Source organism: Mercenaria mercenaria, chromosome 12 (assembly GCF_021730395.1).
Source record: "Mercenaria mercenaria strain notata chromosome 12, MADL_Memer_1, whole genome shotgun sequence".
NCBI lineage: Eukaryota > Metazoa > Mollusca > Bivalvia > Venerida > Veneridae > Mercenaria > Mercenaria mercenaria.
The window spans coordinates 26,233,823-26,260,390 of NC_069372.1; the positions used below are offsets into that span (position 1 = coordinate 26,233,823).

The following is a 26,568-nucleotide window of genomic DNA, read 5'->3' on the forward strand; positions in this document are numbered from 1 at the left end:
CGCAGTTTAAAAGAAATCTTTATTCTACATATCATGTAATGTTATTTAATTGCATCTGACCTACGTACTTCATTACACACAATAAACACCAACATCTTCGGAATGATCACAGTTTTCGCTATTCCATCGGTTATGTTTACAGTAAAGTAAACTACTTTCTGAACCGTTACATTCGACATTATCAAGGAAGATTGGCCCGCTGCCTCCGCCGGCTGTATAAGAAGTACTTGAAGATCTGTAAAATTGATTTAGAGAGTAACGAGATGTAGCAGATATATAATATATTGCTGTCAGATATCAGATAAGGAACGTTTCAAACGGAAAACGTCACTGTATTGTCTGAGATTAACAAAGTGTTTAACAGTAAAGGGCTATTCAATATTGGAAACACATGCAAAAAAAAAGGAAAATACATGTCCGATTACACATACTTATTGCTAAAACGATATTGATCATGAAAAGTGAACTGGACAGATTTGGATAAATTGCAATATGATCCCCAGGAGTTAGAAATAGCATTATTTGTACAGAAATTACCAAACCGAGTTCTAAGTTCAAAATGAACTAATATTTCTTCTAATATTGTTGATATCTACATAGCATTCTTCTATATGAGAATTTACATTGACCATCAGGCATATACATATTATATATCCATGTAAATGCTTCAAATGTTCAATTCTGCTTAACCGCCACATACTGATAATGGCATACAGTGATAATTAATTTAGTTCCACAAGTCTTTGTTTCTTCAACATTGTTTTTGTCTGAGAAATAACAAAACTCTTGCTCCTAAGGCAACAGTACAGTATATACTATAACAACAACTTTTAAACTCATGTTTAAGTTTACAATATATTGGCATAGAATATTTGCTATTTTAAAAAGATTAAGACATGTTAGAAGTTATGTTCGAGTAACTTACATAAAAGAGGTTATATAACAAGAGCTGTCTGATGAAGCGCGCTCGACTTTTCTCAGTGCTTGACTCTGAATTAGAGCTTTGCCAGTAAAAACTTTAAGTTAAAAATTCTAAGTTAAAAAGGGGCATAACTCTGTCAAAATACAAACCAGAGTTATGGGGATTGTATTTCCTGATGAAGACTTTAATAGTAAATAACTGTTTTAAGTTTCATATCCATAGCTTTGATAGTAACAGAGATATTTGACTTTATCAAAAAATTTAACCAACGGCAACGCCGACGCCGACGCTGGGACGAGTGCAATAGCTTTACTTTTTGAAAAGTTGAGATAATAAGTATTTGCTCATGTGAAATGAAATTTTAAAAAGATGTCTCAAGTTATTTAATCTATTTTTATATATTTTTCCATTAAACATTAAGTTTTACTTGCAGTAGGTAGATACATTACAATATTGTTAAATATTGTCCATGAATTTAAGAATTTAAAACTGAAAGCCGTTGTATGACATATACTTGTGCCGATGTGACAGTAACTCCTAAAATGTCTACACATTCATAAATGGTATCTGTAGGTACCTTACATGCAACAAGGGTCAAAGTCTGATAGTGACTTCATATACTTAAGATTACTCTAACATACATCCATATTTGAGCTCCCCTGGCATCTAGAAGTCCGCACCAGATATCGTAACTTTGTTTTGAATTGTAGTCAGAACCTATATACCTATATGTCCATATCTAGTTAGGTATATCTTTTGCTTTAAATGTTCAAAAAAGGTCGAACTTCTTCCAGATATTGTCAAAAAAATGAAAGTTTATTTACAAACAAAAATAATCTCACATTATTTAAGTAGTTTCGGGATTTTTCTTTAATAAAATATTGAGACGACCAAATAGGTCTGTTCCTTTTTTAGGAAAATAAAACGAAACAAAACAAAACAAAAGAAAGCAAAATCAAATCATACACAGATATATATATATATATATATATATATATATATATAATTGCGTGAACTTTGACGAATGTCCATCAATGGAATACTTTTATGGATTGTAAAACGATTAAAGGGCATTACCTCTGCAATTACTGAAGCGATCCCGACGAAAGTGATCTACATTTCATGAAGATCCATTTAGGGTTACTTGGAGTCAATCACAAATCCCTATTTGTCACCAAATCAAGGGAGCAAAGGTCATGTGCTAATTAATAATCATTTGAGGTTTGGAGAGATTTGATGATCCTAGCTTAAATTCTTTTAGAATCATTTTAGTTTCGGAAAGACGGATGCATGTACGCACGAACGAACGGACGAACAGTCGGACTGACAAAACTATCAACGCAAATCCACATCCCTCAATCTTCGGCGGAGGATAAAAAATGAACAAAAAAATTTTCGTTGGTTCGCGAGTTTTGCAATAAATAAATAGAATTCATATGTCACCTTTATGCCACAGTGGTTATTACTTGTGCTAGGTAATGTATGTAAATATGGTAAATTTTAAATTCATAGATGAAGTAATTTTGAGACACACTTTCCAATTATTAATTCCTTTACACCTTCCATGCATAAAGAAATATATTATGCCAAATAAGAAATTATAAGCTCGTAGACCGATCGGCGCTAGACTAGCCACTAGACTGATAATAAATATATTTCAACATTTTTTCCCCTGTTTTGTCTAATTCCATTTCATAGACACAAAAGGCAGTCTGTTTTAGAGATTTTTACAGAGGACTTATGTTATGATATTAGACATAGGATACAGACTGGCTCAGTTAACTATATTCAATCATAAAAATATAAAAAGATATATCATAGTCTTGGAGCTAGAAACGCAGACTTTTGATAAAACAGTATAAAGTTTAAATGACATTCAGATCTTTAGTACATTCAAAATACCAGGTTACTACGAGCGAAGTAATAGATACTTTCTTTCCTGGCCCGTCTCAACGGGTCGTATTACGATAGGATCATAGTTGTTTAATTCAATGAAAAAACCGAAGCTTTTAAATTCCATGGAGGTTCTTCATCTTGCTTTCTGTGCCAGCAAATAGAATTACAATGGCAAGCAGAGAACTAGCTATTGCAAGATATTAACCCAGAGAGACCCATTTGTAAATGAAAGTTGTTTCATTTTTGCGTGACTTTTCGATAGTATTTCGGTACATTTTGTATATGTCCTTCGCAGATCTCGCCGTCTATCTTATGCCGAACATTAGCATAGACTAGCTTTTACACAAAGCTTACCTTGTGAAGATTCTAGGATACTCTTGTTGAAAAAGGACCCTGATTATACATGCAACATTTTTCAAAACAAAGTTTTTATTAGGAATATGTCGAATGTGGAATAGTTAGGACTTTTAGATTCTATTTTATAGCATATTTGGTTTAAAGCGAGATTATTACATTTTCTTTAAAACTAACTTCAGTTAGAAGTCTTAAGAATATGTTAATTATTGGAATAGTTTATGGAGATTCTGGAACATTATTCATGGATATACTTTCCTTCGGCCGCTCTCTCCACCCAATACTCTCTGTGACTCAAAGCTATTGTTTTTTTTTTCAATATAGAACAGTAAGTAAGTGTTTTTATATTTACGTAGAAAGTCCCAACATTCTGCACACTACTTTTGCACCATGGCTATTGAAATTATCATCACACACAGTGCCCCAGTTAACGCCATCGAAAGACACCTCCACACGTCCCAATTGAGGGATGAGTCCTCTAAGCCTCACACGAAGCTCTGTGAAATAGCAAAATATTATTTGAATTCCGGCTTGGCAAATATGAAGTATCCATTCTATTCGTAACCTTATCTTCATTTCATTGTTATCACGGTGTTTACTATATTTCTTTCGAATCTACTATGTAGAAGACTTTGACTATGTCCCTAATTTAAACAAAGATGTATTGATTCCGTGTAATAAAGAAAATAAATGAACGGCTTTATAGTTCAAATAGATATCATAAAATAAATTCGGGTCAATAAACACAAGCAGTTATCTACTTTGATATGTAGATTGAAATCTAAATCCTAAACGTTCAATATTTTTAACAGACTACTATGCCAAGTAAAGTTTTCAATGAATGTTATAAATGAAATTTTCAGTAACGCTAGTAGTGAAAGCTTTTTAATAACCACCTTTTGAAACCGGATGTTTTATGTTATGGTCTGTCAACATTTACGCTTCTGGACTCCAAGTAAGAAAACATGATAGTTATCACAACAATAACTTACAGTACTACTTGAGAAAGATCCCTGTTAATTTTGGAGTAGGTATTTTCGAGATCAATATCACGGGATCCGTTTCTGGACAATAAGTTGAAAGATATGATACCTGAACCTATTTAAATCTTAATCTGTATAATCGATTTATTTTCGTTTCTGAACTCTGTATAAGTCTGTATAGTATAATTCAGTTTACGCCAGCACTAAGGGGCGTGAGGGGTGTATATCACATTTCTTTACCTTTCAAGAACAGACTCATTCAGACATCTACTATTCTGCTTAGTTCCAAATAATACATTAAAAAGATCTTTTTACAAATTTTACTTACACAATAATTTGTTGGTACCCATTGAGGAAGAGTAAATGAATATGGCTTTTTTAAGGTCAGTGGCTCAAAAGCCAAGATATCGGGGCTCCTACTAACTTTCAATAATTCTTTGGTTTTCAGACTCTGAGTCATAAAGTATTATAACTTCAATTTTGAAATTTTATACAATAGCTTATTGTTTTCGGTGTTTAAGACAATGTCATAGAGACTCAAGTTTAAATTTTCCTTTCAGGACGCTAAATCAAGCAGTATTATTCATAATTTCCCACGATGATTGAGTACCACTTGAGAAGTATCGTATTTTCTTTAAATTAGCTTTTAAATTCTTCCAAATTTACATGTATGACTCTTATAACCTTTGCTCTTGGAATATATAAATATATATAATTTTGTTTTCCACATTTGTTTAATAACATTTATACTTATGTTGCACTGCCATAGTCGATTTCGCTTACCAATGAGCGTATTAGTATTATTACTATAATACATAACAATAGCTTAAATTTGACCTTAAAACTGCACCAACGTATCTTAAAATAATAATAATAATAATAATAATAATAAAAACAAATAATATAAAATTAAGTGCTACCTAAAAGGCAGAGCTCCCTTGGAAAATGCCAGTGCCCCATAAAAAAATAAGGAGTGGTGTTATTGCAGTGGCTGCAAACATCTGGAATTATGGATCCGTTTTAGGAAGTTTATGTTCTATTAAATATATTACAATTATTTGTTTTTATGATAAATCATGATTTATGAATGCAATATAAGTTTGTTATGTCTTAGACTAAGATTAAATCTCGACATGTGAAAACTCGACAAATATTCTAAACAAAAGAAAGTTTGGTATTGATTTACATCTGCACCAAAATGAAGAGGAAAACGTATTTGAATAATTTCTCTTATTATAAAACGCACTGCATCAACAATTTTACATAAATTATTATCATAGAAACCAATCAAAACATAATCACATTAGGCCTAAAGCCTAAGAAATTGCGTCTCTTTTCGTGTGAATGTTTGGAAATGAGGACTTAATGTAAATAGTTTATGTTCCAGTTCCAAAGTTTATAGAGATCAAGATTTACGTAATCTAGGGATCGTAGACAATGAATATTATAATTTTTAATGGCATTACTGTCAAATTACGGTTCTTTTAGGAACGTCAAGGAAGAATGGGTCCAACTTTCAGGCAAAAATACTGCTATGATAGACGTCTGGTATGGCAAAATAACAAACAATCATTTACATGTACCAAGCTTGTTTTAATTAAATTCAAAAGACAAACCACTTTTTAAAGTTAATGATCAGAATTTTACTCAGAGTAAAACACTGTTTGCCAAAATGCTTGAAAAGCCCTGTTTAATTTACTGAACTGCCAAGTTAACAGTTTAAGGTTAATATTTTAGCTCTATAGAATAGGGATGGTAGTAGGAACCTTTTTGATGTTATTGATAATTCTCATCATTTCATATAGCCAATAGTTTCTTTCCAAGAGTTAAACTCTGGTGAGTAATTTTTAAGATATAGGATGAAATATATGTGAAAGGGGAAAAAAGCAATATGTGTGTTTCAAAGTTCAATGCATGTTAAGTTTAACCAAAAAGACTTTTTTAAAAGTTACATCTACTGTACAGGCAGTACATTGGAAACTGACATCAAAACAAAACTAAATTTTTACATGAATAACTTTTGTTACAATGTTTTCAAAATTCATGATAAATACAATAAAAAGCTAGTGAAAAAAAAAAATAGAAAGTTAAAAAAGTATGGTTCTGGCGAGGTCCGAACTCCCGACCTCTGGGTTATAAAGCGAACACGCCATCCATTAGGCCACAATGGAACTATCACGTTACATCTTGCAAACATATATTTACAATAAATTTCAGTCACGGCAGCGTGACGAAAACGTTTCACATTGAAAATATTGTATTTTATTTTATTTGTCTACTTAGAAAATATATTTAGCGCTAATTTCTTATAATATAACGCTCATTTACATTTTTATTCAATGTTCAAAGCAGTAAGCGAGACGCTTTTATCATCCGTAAACAGCAAGCGTCTACTGTCTCCGATAAATTACTATGAGCATAGTGTACTAGAAGAAACCCGAACAACACCGATTCCAAAAAGTACCACGAATTTTCAACTCGATATTCATTTTCTTTTTAACACACCTAACCGTAATGCGACGCGAAGCGGCGCCGGTAGCTCTGCTATAATACCAAACTTAACTAACGAACAGAGATATCAACCATGGTTACAAGATTACTCGGTCAGTTTACAAAATGGGTTTTTCAGGTTATGAGACTATCATTTGCATTAGGAAGAATACTAAAAAGCTATACATGTATAAAAAAGAATATGTATAGACATACTAATTCCCAAAATATGAGTCATTTTCGTCCAACCAGAGACCCATTATCATGTTTCCTAAGTTTCAAAAATCAGCAAATTTAGACAACCTACAATACGTTTTCTCTTTAATATTAATCGTACTTAGATAAACTAAATGTTTATAGATACCTTATGACGTGATCTAATTAAAATCAATCCCAATTGTTCTTTTATAAATTAATATTTATTGTTTGTGTTAAAACGGTTCAAGTTTTTCGACAAAACGAAAATAACATCTAACAAGAATACTATCAAAAACACAAGGTACGGAAATATCTAATACAATTTACCAGAAAACACATACAATCTATATGAAACCCATATATTAAGTAAACTAATCTAGATTGTCAAAAAGTCATATTTCAAATCGGTCATTCCCAGAGTTTTCATCCTTGATCTCTGTTAAATGTTCAATATCCTTATCAATTTGTAAAACTTATGAATTTTAGTAGAGTTCTGTAAAACAAACAATTAGAACAATGTTTAAACGCACTTAATCAGAAAAAACTAAAACAAAAGTGACCCAAGCGGAGATTTAACTAATCCCCTGAGAAAGATCTTCAGTCCACAGCTTTCACCATACGAATACGTTGAAAACTGAAATATATTCTAAAAGAGATTTTCAATGAAGTTCCAAATTCTTTAACATACGGTTAAAAGTAGTGCTATGATCTCTAATTTTGATTGGGAGAGTATGTCATAGTCTAGCTCCAAAGCTCCTGTTTTCCGTAAACCACGGTTAGAGTCGTTGGGACAATTAATGGCATGGTGTCTATAGATCATAGGTTCCTAAACTATCCGTAAATATCTTGCACTTCCTTTTTATAAGCAGGACAATGGTCGTGTAAAGACTTGAAGTTTTGAGTAAACATGAAATTTTCTGTCCCGAAGTTTGTTATCATCTAGATGGTGCTCTTAACAGATATCTATCAATAACCTTTTTCAAAAACTTCAAAATGAATAGGAAATTGGATAAGGGTTTGTAGTTTTGTGACTTTATTAGGACCTATGCCAAGTTTCCGAAGACAACGTCTTATCTACGTGTCTTATACGCAAATACCATGGTATTTAGTAACCTTAAACAAGTTGTGACAGTCACGGCTACTTGACTCAATTTTATTTCAGTAATGATTGATTCGAGGCTCCGTATTAGAAGGCTGTTTACATTTGCACATGATCTTTGTATATTTGATTATTACTTGATCTTGGATTTTAACAACTTGCGCTCAAGTTTGCATTTTAAATGTCTTGCCTCATATTTATAAACATGTAAAGTATTGCCATGCAATACAAAGTACCCTACTGGGAGGCATCTAAATTTCCAGACTGCATTATAAAATAATGATCTGATATTTGTCAATGATGTAGAAACAATATTATACTATATATACAATATATTACAACACAACATTTGGATTTAAATTTACATATACAAAAATCTATAGTTTTTTAATGCTTAGAGCATCTGTAAATATAAAAAGTATTTAATTTCAATTTTTATGACATTTCAGTTTGAAATTTGTTGGAAAATATGAGAAAAAATGTCAGAAATAATCATATTAGAGTGAAGTAATTCTGAAGAAATACACCAACATTTTTTTTTGAATTAGGTCCATATGGCACATGAGCTTTTATTGAAATATTTTTCGAACCGGACAGGAAAATAGCAGTGTTAACTTCTGAACTTCAAGTGTAACCAAGACCTTTTAGCTAGGGATCTGGGTATAGCACATGCCACATTGTCTCATTACGGAAAACATTTGTGCCAAGTAATATAAAAATCCCTTTATAGATGACAGAGTTATAGATCAGAAAGAAAACAAATGCCCTATTGTCATATGACCTCTGACTGTGACCTTGACATTTGAATGAGGGTTAAGGTTGACACGTTGTTTCATTATGGGAAACATTTTTGCAAAGTAACATTGAAACCTCTTAACGGATGACAGAGATTTTGACCTTGAAGGAAAAGCCTTAACTGCAATGTGACCTTGACCTTGGACCTATTGGTCTGGATGTTGCGCTTGACATATCGTCTTATTATCGGGTACATTTGTGCCAAGTTATAACAAAATCCCTTTAAGGACTGTTGAGTAACAGACCGGACAAGAAAAATCTTGTTGAACTTGACCTTCAAGTGTGACCCTGGCCTTTTAGCTAACGGTTTGGGTTTTGCGCTTGACACATCGTCTTATCCAGGAGAATATTTATTTCAGTTATTATTAAAATCCTTTCATGAATTACAAAGTTATGGTCTGAACAGGAAAAAGCTATTGAACTTTGATCTTCAAGTGTGACCCTGACCTTTGAGCAATGTCTCTGGGTGTTTTGCATGACATGTCGCCTGATTATAGGAAAAAGTATGCCAAGCAATATTATAACCCCTTGATGGATGACAAAGTTCTGGACCGGACACGAAAACGACCCTGTTCATGCCATGTAAAGTGTGCCAAGTATGACCTTGACCTTTTAGCTAAGGGTCTGAAAGAAGTGCATTATACATCATCTTATTATGGGTACATTTGTGCCAAATAATATTAAAATATCTTTATAGATTGTTTAGTAACAGAACGGACAGGAAAAAAACTCTTTTGACTTTGACCTCAAAGTCTGACCTTGACCTTAGGTTAGGGTCTGGCTTTTGCACTTGACACGTTATCTCATCCAAGAGAATATTTATACCCACTAATATTAAAATCCATTGATGAATGGCAAAGTTATGGATCGAACAGGTAAAAAACCCCGAAACGATTGACATTTGATCTCCAATTGTAACACTGAAGTTTAAACTAAGGCTACGGGTGTTGCGCATGACACATTGTCTGATTTTGGGGAACATTTATGCCAAGCAATATTGTAATCCCTTGATAGATGACAAAGTTTTGAACCGGGTACGAAACATATCCTGTTCATGTTGTATTAATATTTGACTGCCAAGTGTGAACTTGACCTTTTAGCTAGGGGTCTGAAAATTGTGCATGACACATCATATTATTGGGTACATTTGTGCTAAGTAAAAAGAAATAAAATCCGTTCATGGGTTGTTGAGTTACAGACCGGATAGGTAAAAGGCCTTGTTGATATTTGACCTCAAAGTGTGATCTTGACCTTTGAGCTAGGGGTCTGGGTTTTGCGCATGGCACGTCGTCTTATCAAAGGAAATATTTGTGACATGCAATATCGAAATCCCTTGATGAATGACAGCTATAGACCGGACACGAAACTGTGGACGGACGGAATAAGACAATCCTATAGTCCCCAATGTTGATTTTCAACCAGTAGGGAACAAATGATGTCTGTATACCATACCAACGAAATCATTATGTATATTTTGGTTTATTTCTTCTGATAATACAATATGATGACTACATACAGTAAGACATGGTTTACCTTCATATTTGTCTGTTCATTTGCACAACTAGATATTAGCTGTATTACCACTTAAACGTTTCCCACAAAAAAACTGGCCACTTTCTAGAAGGGCTAACCATACCTTTGTTCCTATCCTTTAAATATTTAAGCATGCATTGGTAAAAATGTATGTAAAATTAAATCTATGGTAAACTTACTGGCGTTTCATGTACAAAAGGTATATATGTGTAAATGTTTTTACTAAAATATATACTTATTGAGCACGCGAGCAGGTCACAGTTGTCTTTATCTTCCGAATTTCCACTGCAGGTATGACCGAACGTTGATGGAGCTGGATTTGTGCAAGATCTTGTCCTTTTCTTTACGCAGTGCGTGTCGCATGTCGACCAGCTGGACCATGATGTCCAATGCCCGTGCACAACTTTTCAATAAAACAAAATTAATGGACGATCGGAGCCTTCTGGATCTATTTGCTTTTTAGACAACTTGACACATTAAGTAACAACTCGAATCTAAACTAGATACACAGTATAGAGTATTCTAATTGTCCCAAAACTGTTAATACGGCTAACCAAAAATTATCTGAAAATGTGAATCTTTGATACATCCAATGGCCATTTTTCACTAAAATATTGTTTGTATCTTTAGATGTTTACATCAATGAAGAAAATACTCACCAAATGTTTGAATGTTACTTCATTTATAAATTGATTGTATATGTAGAGCATCACTCGTAATTAAATGTCATGCGGTAACACAAACTTCCATTCTTTATGTTAGACACATTTATGCTGTGTTTAGCTGTACATGTTAACAGTGTTATACTATTTTATGCCTAATTCACAGTACTGTTAATAAAGATAAACATTTTGATTTTATGTTGCCAAAACTATATGTAGTAATTGTTGACGTTTTCAAATATGAAATTTGGGTTTACTATCTAGATATTCTGTTAAAATGTATACTTCTAGTTCTTGGCACTCTCGTGGCTATTATTTGTATTAAAACATACATATTACTAGGGAAAAATCGCGAATATTAACTGGATTATACATACCTTCATCGCTTTTCATCTAATTACGCGAATCAAACCACGAACCATAATCGGCTGGTTGTCTTACGGCAGAATTTTTCATCCATTTATTGTGCAGCCAGTTTGCTTTTATTGATAAAAATGCAATGTAAGTCTTATAAATTTTACAATATTTTGTAAAAAAAGCGGTTGTAAATTAAAACATTAAACTTTACCAATCATGTCGGCTCACCTGAAAAATACAAAATGTATTCATTTTCAGAATAAGTTTTACAAACTCATCTGTTTATAAATTACTTACTAAAAGTATAAACTGTATTCAGTGTACTAAAAATGCTTCAAGGCGCCTGAGGACTGCCATTTTTGTGACAACACACAACTTTTTGTGGTACAATGTGAAACTCATGCGTTTTAATTTCAATTATATCAATTATTTGATAAATCGTGTTTTCCAAGGTTCATTTCGTCTGGAGATAAAATATTACAAAGAAGTTAAAAAGTACACCACCTTCTTCCATGATTGTTTCAGTAATAATGACAAATTGATATTATGTTTTACATTTTTATTTATACTAGCTTAAGGAACGTTTTTACAACAACAAACAAGAGTGTCAGAATGTCACAATATACGCCCGTCATAACAAATTTATTTACACTAGCACCTTTATATGCATATGGAATTTTAACTTTGTGGTTGTGTTGTAATTTTTTGGAGAGAATAATTTCAAAATGGCTGATTTCGAAATAAATTTTTACCATGTGATTCATATGATTTAAACTTCGGCAATTTTTAATAATTCAAGGTCTATAACTGTAAAGACACCAGCCCAAAGTAACTATACTTACCGACCCTGAACTTGACGTAGATGTTATAATAAAACATATTATATTCTGTTTTAGCATTTGACCAACTTCACAAAGGAGAACGTTTTTGTCGGACTGACTTGTTATTGGAAACAATTATTCCGACTCGCTGCCAATGAAAATGACAATGACAAATAGAATCTAACACTGTGATACAGTGCCCATGACCTGATGTCTGATTTCCTTATTCAGTTATGCTCGACAAAACAAGAATGCATTGCATATTGGTTGAATTGGCAGCGAGCTCCAGTTGGTATCAACGCTAAGCTAAATGTTTCATTATCATCCATATGTTTAGGAGTGATGTTACCCACATACAACTCCGTCAACTCTTTGATTTTGAGAGACAACTCAGTCGCCATGTTCGATAACATGTTTTACAATAAAGAAATCTGTAAGACACGGTCTTATATTGGTCTACAATGACATGTTTGGTGTGCTTTAAACTGAAAGTCTTTGTAATTCTCATGTGCCCTTTCTGTTTCTTTGCCTTTTGAAACGGTATGGATAATCCTTAATTAGGAAAAGGATTTCATATTCTAGACATCTTCTAAACAGCCATTGGAGTTGTACATGTATTGTTATCCAAGATAATACGTTTGACCTTACACGCTGTGTGACATCGAAAATTCACTCATAACCATAGTTTTTAACCTAGCGTTACATACTTGATATCTTGTTCATTTCATGCTATCCGTCCGTCCACTTTCCCAGACGACTATCAGTAATGGTATTTATCAGACTCATAGATTTACATTAATTTTATCAAAGTACAAGATCCGATCTAATAAAAGTTGCAGGATTAAATACTAATTACATTTTGTACAACACTGGTGTGTTGACACATATAAAGGTATTCAGAATAACAGATGACAATAAACTCATCATGTTAAAAGAAATCTAATACAGTAGGACAGGTAACCATAATGGGTAATGGGTGTAGGGAATAGAGCATCTTGCATGTAATCAGAATGTACTTGTTGTTTGATGAAACAGCCCGTCTGCTATAATATTTATGCTTCAGTGTTTTTTTTTCCGTTTTTTCTTTGTTGCGAGCCTTCATTACGATGCATAGCTCCCTGGCTGTGTTTGAGTGATCTGCTCTTTATGGAAATATAGTCTAACTTTTTTTTTTATCCCAATGCGAAAACCTTGTTCTTGTGAAACTTCAAGGTTTCTAGATACAATGCATTCATGGTCTTTAACAAGTAACGATTCCTCACATCCCAACTGGGGTAAAAACTTAGATTAGACACGAGTCAAGTCCAACGCTATAGAAACTCATATACACAGAGTTGGTCTCGGAACAGTATCCATCAACGAAATAGGAACTTTACGCACTTCCCAGAAATTCAATGCATGACGGATTGATGTCTCTATGGTAGTTGTCTCGGCAAGTTATCGTGTTTAGATGTCCTGCATCTGAGATAATACCAAATCTCATTTTAGCAATGATTTTTTACAGTGAACACGGTGACAGATATAAGCCAAAGTGACGCAAGCGGTACAAAGATTGATGCTATCATTTACAATCAACAGATATTGCATATCACCGTGACCACTTCTAACAAGATGTGCATTTAATCGAAAATACCTTTTTTGTAGCTTTGGGTGACCTGTAAAACCTCAAAGATGGAACTATTGTTCCTGACACCATTCAAAAAGGCTTTACTGACTTCGGGTTTCATTGCTCAAAAAATGGTAGTACTCAAAGACCAAACAAGGTCCCACATAGTTTTGGAAAGAATTCAGTATCGTTGTTCCACTTTGAAAATAACATTTAGCCATTGGGTAAAAAACAAATTTATTGGAAAAGGCTGATAAAGCTCCATAAATCGATTATTCAGATTCCATGGTTTTGAGGGAGATGAGTTTCCTTCCATTCACAATAATCATCCGGGTGGTATTACTGTAAATAAACCGCAAAGAAGCCTGTCCGTCATAACCTTGGAAATTGTGAGCTATGACATTGGATCTCTTATTGATGTCTGTTAACAACCAAGTACAAAATTCAATTGTAGTATTTTAGTCCACGAACATTTCTTTGGGTTCAGGTAACATACCGCAGGAATAGCATGGAACGGATATATTCATCGCAAAACTGCCAAGTGCAACAAAATTCGGCATGCGTTCGCTTGTATAAAACCGACTCTCAATTTAAAAAGATGTTATCTGAAGGACGTTCAGATTCAGGCATATGAGGCATTCATCCTTACGTCCAACAATTTCATTTCAACTCCTGTCTTTCAGAGCTTTTAGACAAACACGACATTTCTGTGTATCTACAACAATACTTCAAACCTATATCCAGAGAATCACGTTCTCATAGTGATGGTGTTATAATCTCCAACCCTGTTGTGAACATGTATTAATTTACCTTTACCTTTTCACATGGTTTGTTGGGTAAACAAAGGTTCACTTGTAGCTTGCTAGGCGTGAAAATTGATAATGTTGTCTGCGTATTATTTGGTCATCTGAGCACGTGCCCAGAGCAGGGTGAGCTATTGTGATCAGTCACTGTCCATCATCTGTCCGTCCGTCCACACATTTCTCCAAATGACACCGCTTCTGGAACTGTTCGACGAAAGTTAATGAAACATGCCAAAGATATTCTTTTTATATTCTACCAAACGTGTTCAAGGATTTCCAAACCATGCATAATTTTGGTTGCCATGGCAATTTAAAAGAAGAACATTTAAAATATTGTTCTCAAAAATCACAAGGCTCAGAGCTTAGATATTTGACATGTGATATTGTCTACTAGTTCTCTACCACATTTGTTCAAACCATGCCCATGCGGTCAAAACTGGCCCCGTTCTTGAGTTCACATGTAGACATTTATAAAAAACATTTCAAAAATCTTCTCTAAAACCATTACACCCAGGGATTAAATATTGGCTTGTAGCTTTATCATGTGGTCATTTAACAAGTTTGTTCAAATAATGCCTCTGGGATGGGGAATGGCCCCGCCCGGTTTCACTTGTCTTACAAAAATACTCTTAAACCGCATGACCAGAACTTAGCGTTGAGTCATGTTCTCTGTACAGGCCTATGATATATTTTTCGTCTGTCTTTGCCAGCTCCTTTAAACACGGAAATGTAATTCCGGCATGCAGTTGAGATATTTTCGATTTTTTTTCAAGTAAGAAAGCATTTATTAGTGCTGACACATTGTGAAATGATACATGTATTCCAAGTTTCAAGCTGGGATGGTCAACAAAGGCTCGAAATTCATTACTCGGCTTGGTTTAGCCCCAATTTTTATCTGGTGTACCAACACATTGAATAAATCTTAGGTAAAGTCATAGGGTGTGTCATATGTATGAATTATATTGTGCAATCTTGATTTTTCGTAAGAATATGGATCTAATGTTTAAGTAATTTGTTATTGCTTGTCAGATCGTGTCGTTTTTATTTGTGTTATTCTTTTCTCTTGCGTTTTTCTGCACAAAGCTCCCGCCGTTCGTTTCTGGTAGCTAATTTTTGTTTCTTTTTCTTGTAATCTAAACGATGCTTCTTTTGCTCTTCTTTATCTTTGTAGCTACTCGAAATATCTGAGTAAAGTACTACTTTTAGGCATAAATGATACACCATCCTGGATGACTGTCCCTTTATACTAACAGAAACTCATGATGTCATCCCTGTTTCAGTTTTCTCGTAAAGCTGTGACATTGACAAACATTCTTTTGCCGAGTTGTATGTTTGTTTTAAATGTCGTATCTTTTAAATGAAATTTAGAAAAAATAAATAATGTTGTCCGCCAATATAAGGTATTATCTATTCTGAAGTAGTTTGCTGTCGTTCTAAACGCTTTTTGAATCTTCTAGCTCAATGAAGTACACAGACAAGTCTGGGTATAGATTATTGAGCTCGACTGGTTTGGGTTTGAACTAAGTACAGGTCATTTCATTTCATCCCATCCTGTGGACAAGGCCACTCTACCCTACGAATTGCAAAGAAGACGTTTAGAAATAAAGTCTACTAACATATGTCTCTTCAATTTCATTGTACACCCAGTCCGTGGTCCTATCCGTCTTAAACAATGAAGCAGTTTTGTGTAGCCTCATAGACTCATATTGTGCAGCCTATACCTCGAGCACAATGAATATAACTAAAAACCATGAAGTAGATAGAAGAACAAACAACCAACTCGTGTAAAAAGATGTAAAAACTGGTGAAAAAATGAGATATATATCTGCCTACAAGATGCAGTGTGTTCCCTTATAATAATCAAAGTTGAAAGACGTGTTTTATACCACGTCAAAGCTACCTTCCACGGAATTGTGAATTTATGCATTTCATTTACGGTTTCAGACTGCAGATGTCAACTGTTATAATTAAATTCCATTTTTGTTACTTTGTAGTCGCTAATTTTACGTAGATTACCGAGACCTATTTTGAGAACGTGAAATTGAAAGTACAGTATTTTTTGTCGGTTTTCCAATACTTCAAATAATTCTCGGATGAAAACAATCAAGAACGGCGACCGCAAGCAGTAGTTCTATGATTTAGGTATACTAAGATGATTTGACCGTAACCTTTATGTTTCTGTTTACGAACTGTTAATTATTATTCCACATAATTGATAATCGTTTCTGTCTCGGTTTCTTACGGCCCGACATTATGACAGTTATTTACATCCAAAAAATAGATGTGCTATTTTTATTAATGGAATGTGACGTGGTATTTCACATAAAATTCGTTGAAAGTACGCCGATTTCAAATATTTTTACTGCTTCAAAATGAAAAAATAATTTGTTCACATAAGAGTGGAAAATTTGTTTTTCTGTAGCGAAATGTAATTGTTCTGTAGAAAGTAGCATAAAAACGTAGGTGTCAAAACTAAAATTCTTAATTTTAAAACTTTCAGTTGTCTGGGGTTTTTTTATAAAAATATTTTTAAAACTGATTGTTTCCACCTTTTCTATGTGTCAAATCAATGATTCTTGACCGCATCGGTTGCACGTAACATCATTTTTCCACAAGGACTGTAAGACCACGACTGTTGTTAATAACATAAAAGCTTTCATGGCCAGCGTCCAAGAAGGTACCATATATGCCCGATGGGATCAAATGTACGGCAAATATGTGCAATATATATGCAAGTTTTATATACAAATTCACTTTGTTATTCCGAGTACTTGAAAACATAAAACAAATATAAACTTGCAAACTTTCTTTCTTGCGTCGGTATGCTTTAGGTACAAGACATCAGAGATTCGAAGTATGTTTCGGAAAATGAAGGTTTTGGTTCTTTCATTTCTGAAGTATCTGTGTAGCCCTGAATAGGGCCGTTGGTAGGTTAGAGTCTGAAAATTCCAACCTGGTGCATGTCGCGACAGGTTTGGAAGTACCAAAATATTTCGCTTTGGAAGGACCGCCTGGGAATGTGAAAGCCGGAGGCTCGGCATCCTGATTCCAGGTGGACCTTTCATCAATGATAAGACTTGCCGGGTTCCCGTCTGGTTCCTCTGGCTCAACCTTGTCCAGCGCCATGGCAGACAAAAGGACATGCCATATTACCACCCTTTACTATTTACATGTATATTTTTGATTGAGTTTCAGGCAGTCATTTTAAAAATGGTGGTCATATTAACTGGTAGTTTGTGTATCCAAAAACGTATATTGTTGAAATTCTTACTTACTTGAATTAGGTGTTTTAATTGCCCAGAAATAAAACTCGATTCATAGGACAAGCTGCCGGACATTCGAATACAAAAATAAGAGAACTACTAAATCGTGTTTTCTTTGTTGCAAACATAAAAAAAAGCTTGTGCGTACAAATACTAACACTCATATTTGATGAATAAAAATCATATTTCATGATGATGACTTTTAAGGTTAAAGATTACTTTTTTGCTGATGCATTTCGAATCTGTCATCTATGGTATAAGTTACATTTGTACGTTACCTGGGCATGGAATAGTATTGCAAGCATTGGTCTCCTCATTATTTCCTACACATGCATGTCCGAATGCTGATGGCGGTGGATTATTGCACAGTCTGGTCTTTGTTGATAGTCCCCCTAGGCATGAGGCAGAGCACGTGCTCCAGCTTGACCATGTAGACCATGCACCTTCTGCTCAAAAGAGAACTTGTCTTTTTATAGATATGTTGCTACAACAACATATAAAGTAAGTGTTGCCGTAAGAAAATTTCCGTATTATTATTATTATTATACCAGATTTATATAGCGCACTTTTCATGATCAATTTCACGTTCAAAGGCGCTTTAGTTCAAATGCAGCCACACGGGGCGCATAATTCATCCTCTACTAGTACAGACACAGAGCGATCTGACCAGAGGGACAGAGTGAGACAAAGCCCCCACGACAGAGAGATCAGAAATCAGATACAGGCTTGTCCGGCTAACTTAGCCTAGCTCGTTGCGAATAGACAGCCTGGTTCTTTAACGTGCCCGGTGTATAGCACTGATACACGCAATGATTGCCTGGGTTCCTGACCAGTACACCTCTAGTTAGGTGGGAAACACTGAAAAGCGTTTCTGAAAATTCCCGAGTAGCTGCCGGGGATCGAACCACCGACCTCAGGATTGGAAAGCCAGTGTGCAAACCACTGAGCTATCCGTCCACCTATCTGTATAAAATAATGTAAGACATAGTAACTGACATTAATTCACACAATTGCTTATTTTCTCAAAATATTTTTACATTAATATAAATAAATAGTGAGTCTAAAAAAATATGGAGTACCGGCACACGCCCTGGTGAAGCATATACGGTCATCTCTTGCATCACCGTAGCATGGATCTCCATCTGGTCCTGGGTATGGATTAGAACAACTTCTGTCACGGCGTTCGAGTCCTATTCCGCACGTGACGCTGCAGCTACCCCAAGGCGACCACCTTGCCCAGTGGCCATGAACTATGGTAGATAATATAAATAATTTACATTTCTATACGATCCTTGAAGGTTCAAACAAATACTGAAAATACTTGACTGTATATTTTCATTGACTTAAGAAAATACTTTTGATATTTGCATACATATCGAGGCATTAGTTGTTCTATTATAGTTCTATGAATACTACTAAACATTTGCACCTGGGCAATGTTCCAAATGGCATTCCTTTGTCATGCTGGTATCACCTGCACAATAAGATCCTCCATTAGCTGAAGCAGGACATGTGCACTGTCTGTTTCGAACCTGAGAACCATTTCCACAAGTGGCATCACAAGCTGACCATGTCTCCCAGGGGCACCATTTTCCGTCAACTGAATGTGTTTGAAAACACCATTTAGATTCATTGTGAGCTAATGTTACAGTTTCACGACTACTAAGCCATAGCGCCATCACCAAAAAGAGGTGATAAGGAAAGGAGCTGTCAACATTTCCGTCTCAAGTATCACTAATATTAGTTCTGTATGCACTGTTTATCTAATGAAGATGGAGATTTTTAAGCTACAAAGGAAAAGTTGACCTCTCCTAGAAACTAAAAAAAATAACAATATCTTGCCAAGCCATTTTCTCCGAAAGGATTATTTCCAATAAACACAAGTATACCATAGAAGGCGTGTACTACAACAAGAAAACAGTCTCCATACAATATCGTCATGGAAAAGAGCTAAATTTGTTTACTGGTCAAAAGATATGTCATAAAACTGAAATCACCCTGGAAACAAAATAAACAAGTGATAAGCCACTCACTATCGAATCAAGAAACATTTTAAGGTGCGAGACGGTTCTAATGATGATAATAAGTACGAACAAGTTGGCGAAATAGATTTATTTATTTATTTTGTTGGGTTTAACGTCGCACCGACACAATTATAGGTCATATAGCGACTTTCCAGCAGCTTTTCCAGATTTCATCACGAGCGGGTACCTTGGTAGAACCACCGACCTTCCGTAAGCTAGCTGGATGGCATCCTCACATGAAGAATTCAACGCCCCGAGTGAGGCTCGAACCCACGTCGATGTGGGGCAAGTGATTTTGAGTCAACGACCTTAACCACTCGGCTACGGAGGCCCCTGGCGAAATAGATAAGGGGGTCACGACCATGACTTCTCATATGACACCAGTACTGGTTTTTCTAGGAAGCGGACTTGAGAGTGGTTCCAATAAGCTTGAAGCTTTCATCACAATCGAGCTAAAACAAATTAGTATAAACTAAATTTTCTATTTAAGAAAAATGAAATGTTGGATGGAAACCATTGCAGACGTGTTTTAGAAATATTTGAAAAAATCCATATGATGATGTTGTATGTTTGCTGTTACTAGAAGTAAATAATTAATCAATGCAGCAAAGTTAGAGTATGGGTAATGATATATTTCTCGAAAAAATATGTTACAGAAAATATTATTTGGTGAACACATTATCATTTTGGATATGATAAGCTGTGGACTGTTAGACTTAGGAGTTTTATGAGAAATAAACTTGAAAGTCGCAACAAACCGACAACGCAAACCATAAGCCACAGCGCCACCACTAATGAATAGCGCCATCTCTGATACGATAGCGCTGCTACTTTTAAAAAGTACTGTCATATTTCTTCTAAGGGAAATTTCATTAATTTTAAGATTTGTGCGTGTAAGTATCATACACATTTAGATAATTTGCATGCGCGATAATGTTCTAATAATATGTCTATGCATCGTAATATAGTTTGAATACAGACTGATATCAAAATGTAAAAACGTACGAATCAGGAGAAAAGTTCTTTGAAACATAATATTCTAACGAAATTACTGTCAACCTGTAGTAAAAGTGTCCTTACACGGCACTACATTCTCCGATTTTTGAAACAAGTTCTATCAATAAAAATATATAACAGAATGTAAATCTTTCCAATTTAAAACTGTTGATAGCTCCTTTCCTTATCACCACTTCATGGTGGTGGCGCTAGTGCATACTAGCCGTGTGTTTATATGTATTTTTAGAAGAACAGGTAGTAATTAGCAGCCAATGTGTGCCTTTTTGTACCAGCTTACGATCCAGTGATATGGCCAGACGCTAAATTTGGCTTGAGAACATTGCACGGTAGAGGAAATTATCAAATAATTCAGGACCTGGCTCCTTGAATGTAAGAGAAGCCAATCATAATACAAAATGTTGCAACAAAGATCCATTAATTATGATTTACCATTGATTTTCAATCATGTATCAGCAGTTCATTGGAATTCCGCCTTAATGTTAATTAATACGTTATTCTTCTTTTTTCCATAAAACTGAAACATTTCTGCTGTGTTGCAAATATATTCATAATCTAAAAAATTGCCATGATACTGGTAGAAGTAACTTTCGAAAATGCTCTACACATGCCGTATCTACTATCTGTTCCATACATAATCGTTCGTAATTGACACTTACTGACGTTACACAGACCACAATATTCCTTACAAATCGTTTTAGCTTTTTGGAAATCAGCGCATATGTTGACCGACGAATTAAGTATCATGCAATCTATGCCGTTCTTGTCTTCACACATTTTTGCTGCAAAAGAAAATATTCTTTATTTTTATTAAATTATGGACTACATAGTCATCTGTCATCCTAATGTAAAGGGAGCTCCATAGCCTGTATGCAAAGCTCCGACTTTAGCACAACGAACGACAGAGGCATTTTACCTTGGTTTCTTAACAAGAATGTACGTTTCTCTGATAACCCTTGAAGCACCCGGGTAATGTGACATCATAAGGACGTTCTAGTTATCATGTGAGCTGTCGTGTTCAGGATATCTTGTAGTTTGTTCACATCTTACAGTATTTTACTAGTGAATAACTAGACATTTGGTTAGACACCGTCTATTTATTTTGTTTCTCGTAAGAGATCTGGCTTTCGGTCCATCCGTTGACCCGTTTTTCACTTGTTATGGAAGCAAATTTAATTCACTGTAGTTTCCTTTTTTATCACAAGTGTTTCTACATACCTGTGGATACTGTCGTTGTTAACTGTAGTTGATTTCCAGTTTGCGTTGGTACAGAAGCACTTTGGTCGTAAATGAAACCACCTTGAAAACAAATGCAAGACTACCAAAGCAGACTGAAGAAAGTGGGTGCTGTTTTGTAAATATCGGAATACTGCCTGGCTGACCTCATTTTACAGAATCTTGGGTTAAAAGGGACCTTGGTGAAAACATAAGAAACTTTCTCAGAATTTACAACGGCAGGCAACAATTGTACCTCGGCTATTTGAACAATAGGTAGAGATATTGTACTCGCCAATTCGTCGGCGTCTACGTCCGCGTCCCGATTTGGTTAAGTTTTGTATGCAAGCTGAACCTGGTATCTCAGTAACAACCTTTTTGGAATTGACTCAGATTTCACACACTTGTACACTGTGATGTTTTTACATGCAGTGCACAGGTTCCATAACTCTATTAGTATTTTACAAAGGTAAGCCCTTTTTCTATTTAGCAAACCAGGTTAAACTATTCCATTTTACCATATACTATTTTAAGAACGTTTTATGCATCATAATTCTTTTAAGAGAACTAAATAGTTGTCTTCCAACAGATTCAACTCTCTCACCAGAGAGCCAAAATAAGCCAAAATTTTGTGTGCAGTATGGGAGGTCCATTAATTGCCAAACTTTTAATGTATCACAAAGTTTCCCTAAATTGCCAGAAAAAATAGTTACAGACAAAACAATTATTTGAGATATCTGTTTCCTTCTCCGATGAATTAAAAGTGATATTATAGTGCAAGAATGAGTTCATTTATCAAAATACTGTGATTTTTTTGGAGATGGTACCTAAGGCTGCATATTCAGAGACAACAACAACAAATCAAGTACAAAACTGAAGTGCATATCGCTTATCTCACACTAGCAATATTTTAACATAGCACCGTGCAGCAAATACGGGAACTTTTGACAGCGTCATCGGCTTCGTTATTTTAGTGGAGTAGCAATCTGACTAAAGTACTTGATTGAGAACGACCCATTCACATTCGTCTTCTGTATATTTTGGATTTCCAATATTGCTATTTTCATTTTCACAAATCTATTTTTATTTGAACCAATCAGATAACTTGTTCGAATGTCAAAAAGTAAGAAAAATATGTAGTCAATCCAGGGCTCGAACTCGGGACCCCTCGGTTGCAGAGCAAGTGGCTTACCGACTGAGCTTATCGGCTATCGGACATACTTCGACATAAGAATTGTAAGTATCAAAAATAAAGGCTAACTATAGATTTGCAACATGTTGTAAGTTAAGCTCTGATTGGCTAGCGAAAGGGTCGTCAGAACGAGGCTATCAATAGCTCGTTCTCAGAAGAAGGCGATTGTCATTTCTTTATAACTTATTCTACCGTTTTATTTATACTAAAAATGTCACATTCTATTAACAGAAGTTTCTGTACGGGCAGATTCAGCAAGGTAAATGCGTTTCTGCTTGCCTCGGTCAATATGCAAATTAGATACATTTGTAAACATAGGGTGCGTGTCATAAAAAGTAAAATAACTTCTTCCGGCACAGTTTTTGCTATGGTTTTAGTATGACCATGAGATAGAATATACATTTCTTTATCGCTCTGTTTTTAACTCATACATTTTGAGGCCTTGATTATTCTTGGCAAACGAATTTTGTAAAATATTGAGGGATTCTACGTCGTAAAGTTCATATAGACTGTTTATAGTTTTTCTCGCGAATAATGTTTTTTTTCCCTATGATCATACCATACCTGGAAACTATCGGCACTAATAAATGAAACAAATTGTCTTTGAATTAGTTTACTTGAAAACGAAAGACCATGCTCAACTTTTTTGTTTGAATAATTATTTTTAAATCTTGAAGTAAACTATATTTTTGGGAAACACATCAGAATCTATGCATACTTTATTCAGATAACTAAATAGTCCTAGAAGAGTTATCTGTCACTGGCTTCACTTTTCTAAGTAGGACCAAAGTTTTCGGAATAAATATTGCCTTTCAGCATGAAAAATGAAGTATGAAACCATTATATAATTGAGGTACTCCGGTATTAATTTTTCAACAGAAAGTATTATCAGATGCAAATTGAATGTTTAGGTACCATCTCTATACTCTTTAATAGAATAGCCTTCAAGGGAACAGCCTGTCAAGTTTTATGCAATATCCTTCATAACTAAAGGAATTGAATCACATAAAACACTTCACCAAGTTGTGAATTTCTGTTCTGAGAAAATGAAGAAAATGTATAATGAGAACTAAATCTTTAGGCCCCACATTCAGAAAAGCATGGACAACAATCATTATTCAATTCCATGTATAAATAGGTCTGCAATATGAACATAAGTGAAAATTACTCACAAATAATTAACCCTCTGCACCAGGACAGCCCGATCAAAATCAGTTATATTTACCTGATGTAAATCACCCATATAATTTCGATTACATCAGGCAATACAACTCCCAATAACGCTCCCACTAGAGCCTTGAATGACCCCATTATATTTATTGAGATTCAGTAAATCAAAAGCTGATGTTCCAGAAATACGTGACTAAATATTTAGTCTGTCTGTTCTGTTCAGAAGGTTGTTATTGGAAATGCATGCCAAGTATCTACTGTCGAAATTCATCGAATAAAGGTTTAATATTTAAACTTTTGGCATCTGATACAAAAAAATATGGTGAATTTATATGCGATAAAAGAAAACAAAATTGCCAAAAATGTCAATTGACTCCTAAGTGTGTCCTTAATAGGGCAGAAATGAAACCTCATACACTTAAGTCTTGTTCTCTGTGATTGTCTAACATGAACTGCGCAGGTTCAATAAATCTGTTTTTCATTTTTTCGAAGTTATTTCACTTTGTGAACTTTGCTTATTTATTGATGTATGAACATCATAAGAGGAAATGTTCTGTGGCTCAAATCGGTTGCCCCTTTTGTACTTGTTTATGTCTATGTTCATATTATTTTATCCTTTTCGGTGACAAGGCTTTTGAGTAGACGAGCTTTGCTGTCCTCCAACAACTCTTGTCTACATAATGTTAATCATTGAAGAACGTTGTTGCTACTCTAGATTCTATAGTTGCAACATAATCTGCTTGAAACCTGGTCAAAGTTATTGTCTTGAAAAATGCTATGTCAAGTTTAAAGTTGATTTATTTGTGGTCAATAGCAGGTCACCAAGTCAGTCAAATCATAGATGGAGAAAAATCTGGAGGCCACTTTGGTTTAATCTACATGACAGCCTGTCAAAATAACTGTTTTTATGAAGTCTAGGCATAGAATGAAACTGAATAATCAGTTTCATAAGGTTAAAGCTTGTTAACACTCTAGAGTACATATTTAAACACCTGATCTACTTTAAATCAGGTTAGAACTTGTTTTTATAATTACGAGGTCTAGTTTGACCTTCCTCAGTCTAAAACATGCTCAAGTGGTTAAGTCATAGGAAAATATTTTCAACAGTATAAAGGCTATATTTTCTATCTACTTTGCCTGAAATCCAACTTAAATAAGTATAGGTAAAAGTCTGAAACATGATCATCCGGAGTCGAACACTAGCCAGAAGGTCATAATATAGAGAAAATAATTGATACTCTGGAGGTCACATTTTCTACCAGATCAACATAAATTATTTGTCCTTAAGAAATATTGATAATCTTTAGAACTGGGCTATCTTTAATCCAAAATTGGGACAACTAAGAGATAAAAGCTTTTCATAACCATTGTTTTGTCTTTTGTTAAAGTTTTCCTTTCCTTGTGCTACTGTTCGCTAGACTTGTTAATACGACTTGACGGACTAGAGTGTTACAGATGTAGAAAACACAACATTAATAATGATATAAGATGTGGTAATTGCAATAAAAATCCACATACTACTAGTCCGCCAAACCGACTTATCAGAGTGAAACAATCGACCTTATGACCGAACGTGGTATTTAAGCTAAAATGAAGAATGACCGCTTGAGAAGTATGTGCTTGTTTAAAATTCAATTGATAGACATATTCTTAAAATTTATCAGTTATTGACATACTACAGACAGTCATTCTTACTAAACAATGCGCTTCCGAATTCTTGTCTGTATCTATTATGTTACTTCATAAAATATAGACTGATATAGATGCACGGTATATATATTTATCATTTCACAAAATAAGATAAGAATAATACAAATTTATAAGTGATCGTTTCTACTTACTTGAACGTTCGACTGTCGATAAAACCACTGCCAAGAAGAAACAAAAGCGTTGGCGATCTAAAACAATAAAGAAATATTTATCTATTAAATAAAGTGTACTTTATGTCCATATTATAATTAAAACAGCACTGCAGTAAATACCGAGAAACCAACAAGCTCAGCCCTTAATCTCACCATTTTCTTTGTACCGCATTATCCGACACTGGTTAGATTACAAATGACGTATTCTATGTGTTTGTTATCTGACTGGCACTTAACATTGTATCGCCACGTAAGGTGCAGGAATATACAAGACTTTGATAAGATAGGGTCGTCTATAAACCAAAAGTT

At 34.5% G+C, this 26,568-nt stretch overlaps 1 protein-coding gene across 1 annotated transcript; it reads right to left on the reverse strand.

Moving 5' to 3' along the window:
- On the reverse strand, positions 1-26,507 carry LOC123535107 (deleted in malignant brain tumors 1 protein-like). Its single transcript, XM_053519500.1, has 10 exons — positions 26,413-26,507; positions 26,239-26,295; positions 22,039-22,119; positions 21,480-21,602; positions 19,212-19,382; positions 18,862-19,032; positions 18,061-18,228; positions 10,506-10,673; positions 3,525-3,669; positions 1-235 (listed from the first exon to the last, which is right to left on the reverse strand). Exons 1-10 carry the CDS (start codon positions 26,429-26,431, stop codon positions 73-75), a joined length of 1,266 nt encoding a protein of 421 aa, XP_053375475.1. The 5' UTR covers positions 26,432-26,507; the 3' UTR covers positions 1-72.
- Between the last annotated feature and the right edge of the window lie 61 nt (positions 26,508-26,568).

What these genes read in the sequence shown, in the direction of transcription:
- LOC123535107 (XM_053519500.1), bottom strand. An exon ending in TTGTGGTCTGTGTAACGTCA is followed by an intron (nt 19,383 to 21,479) that starts GTAAGTGTCAAT and finishes AAACACATTCAG; the next exon opens with TTGACGGAAAATGGTGCCCC. An exon ending in AGAATGTTGGGACTTTCTAC is followed by an intron (nt 236 to 3,524) that starts GTAAATATAAAA and finishes TCAATTTTACAG; the next exon opens with ATCTTCAAGTACTTCTTATA.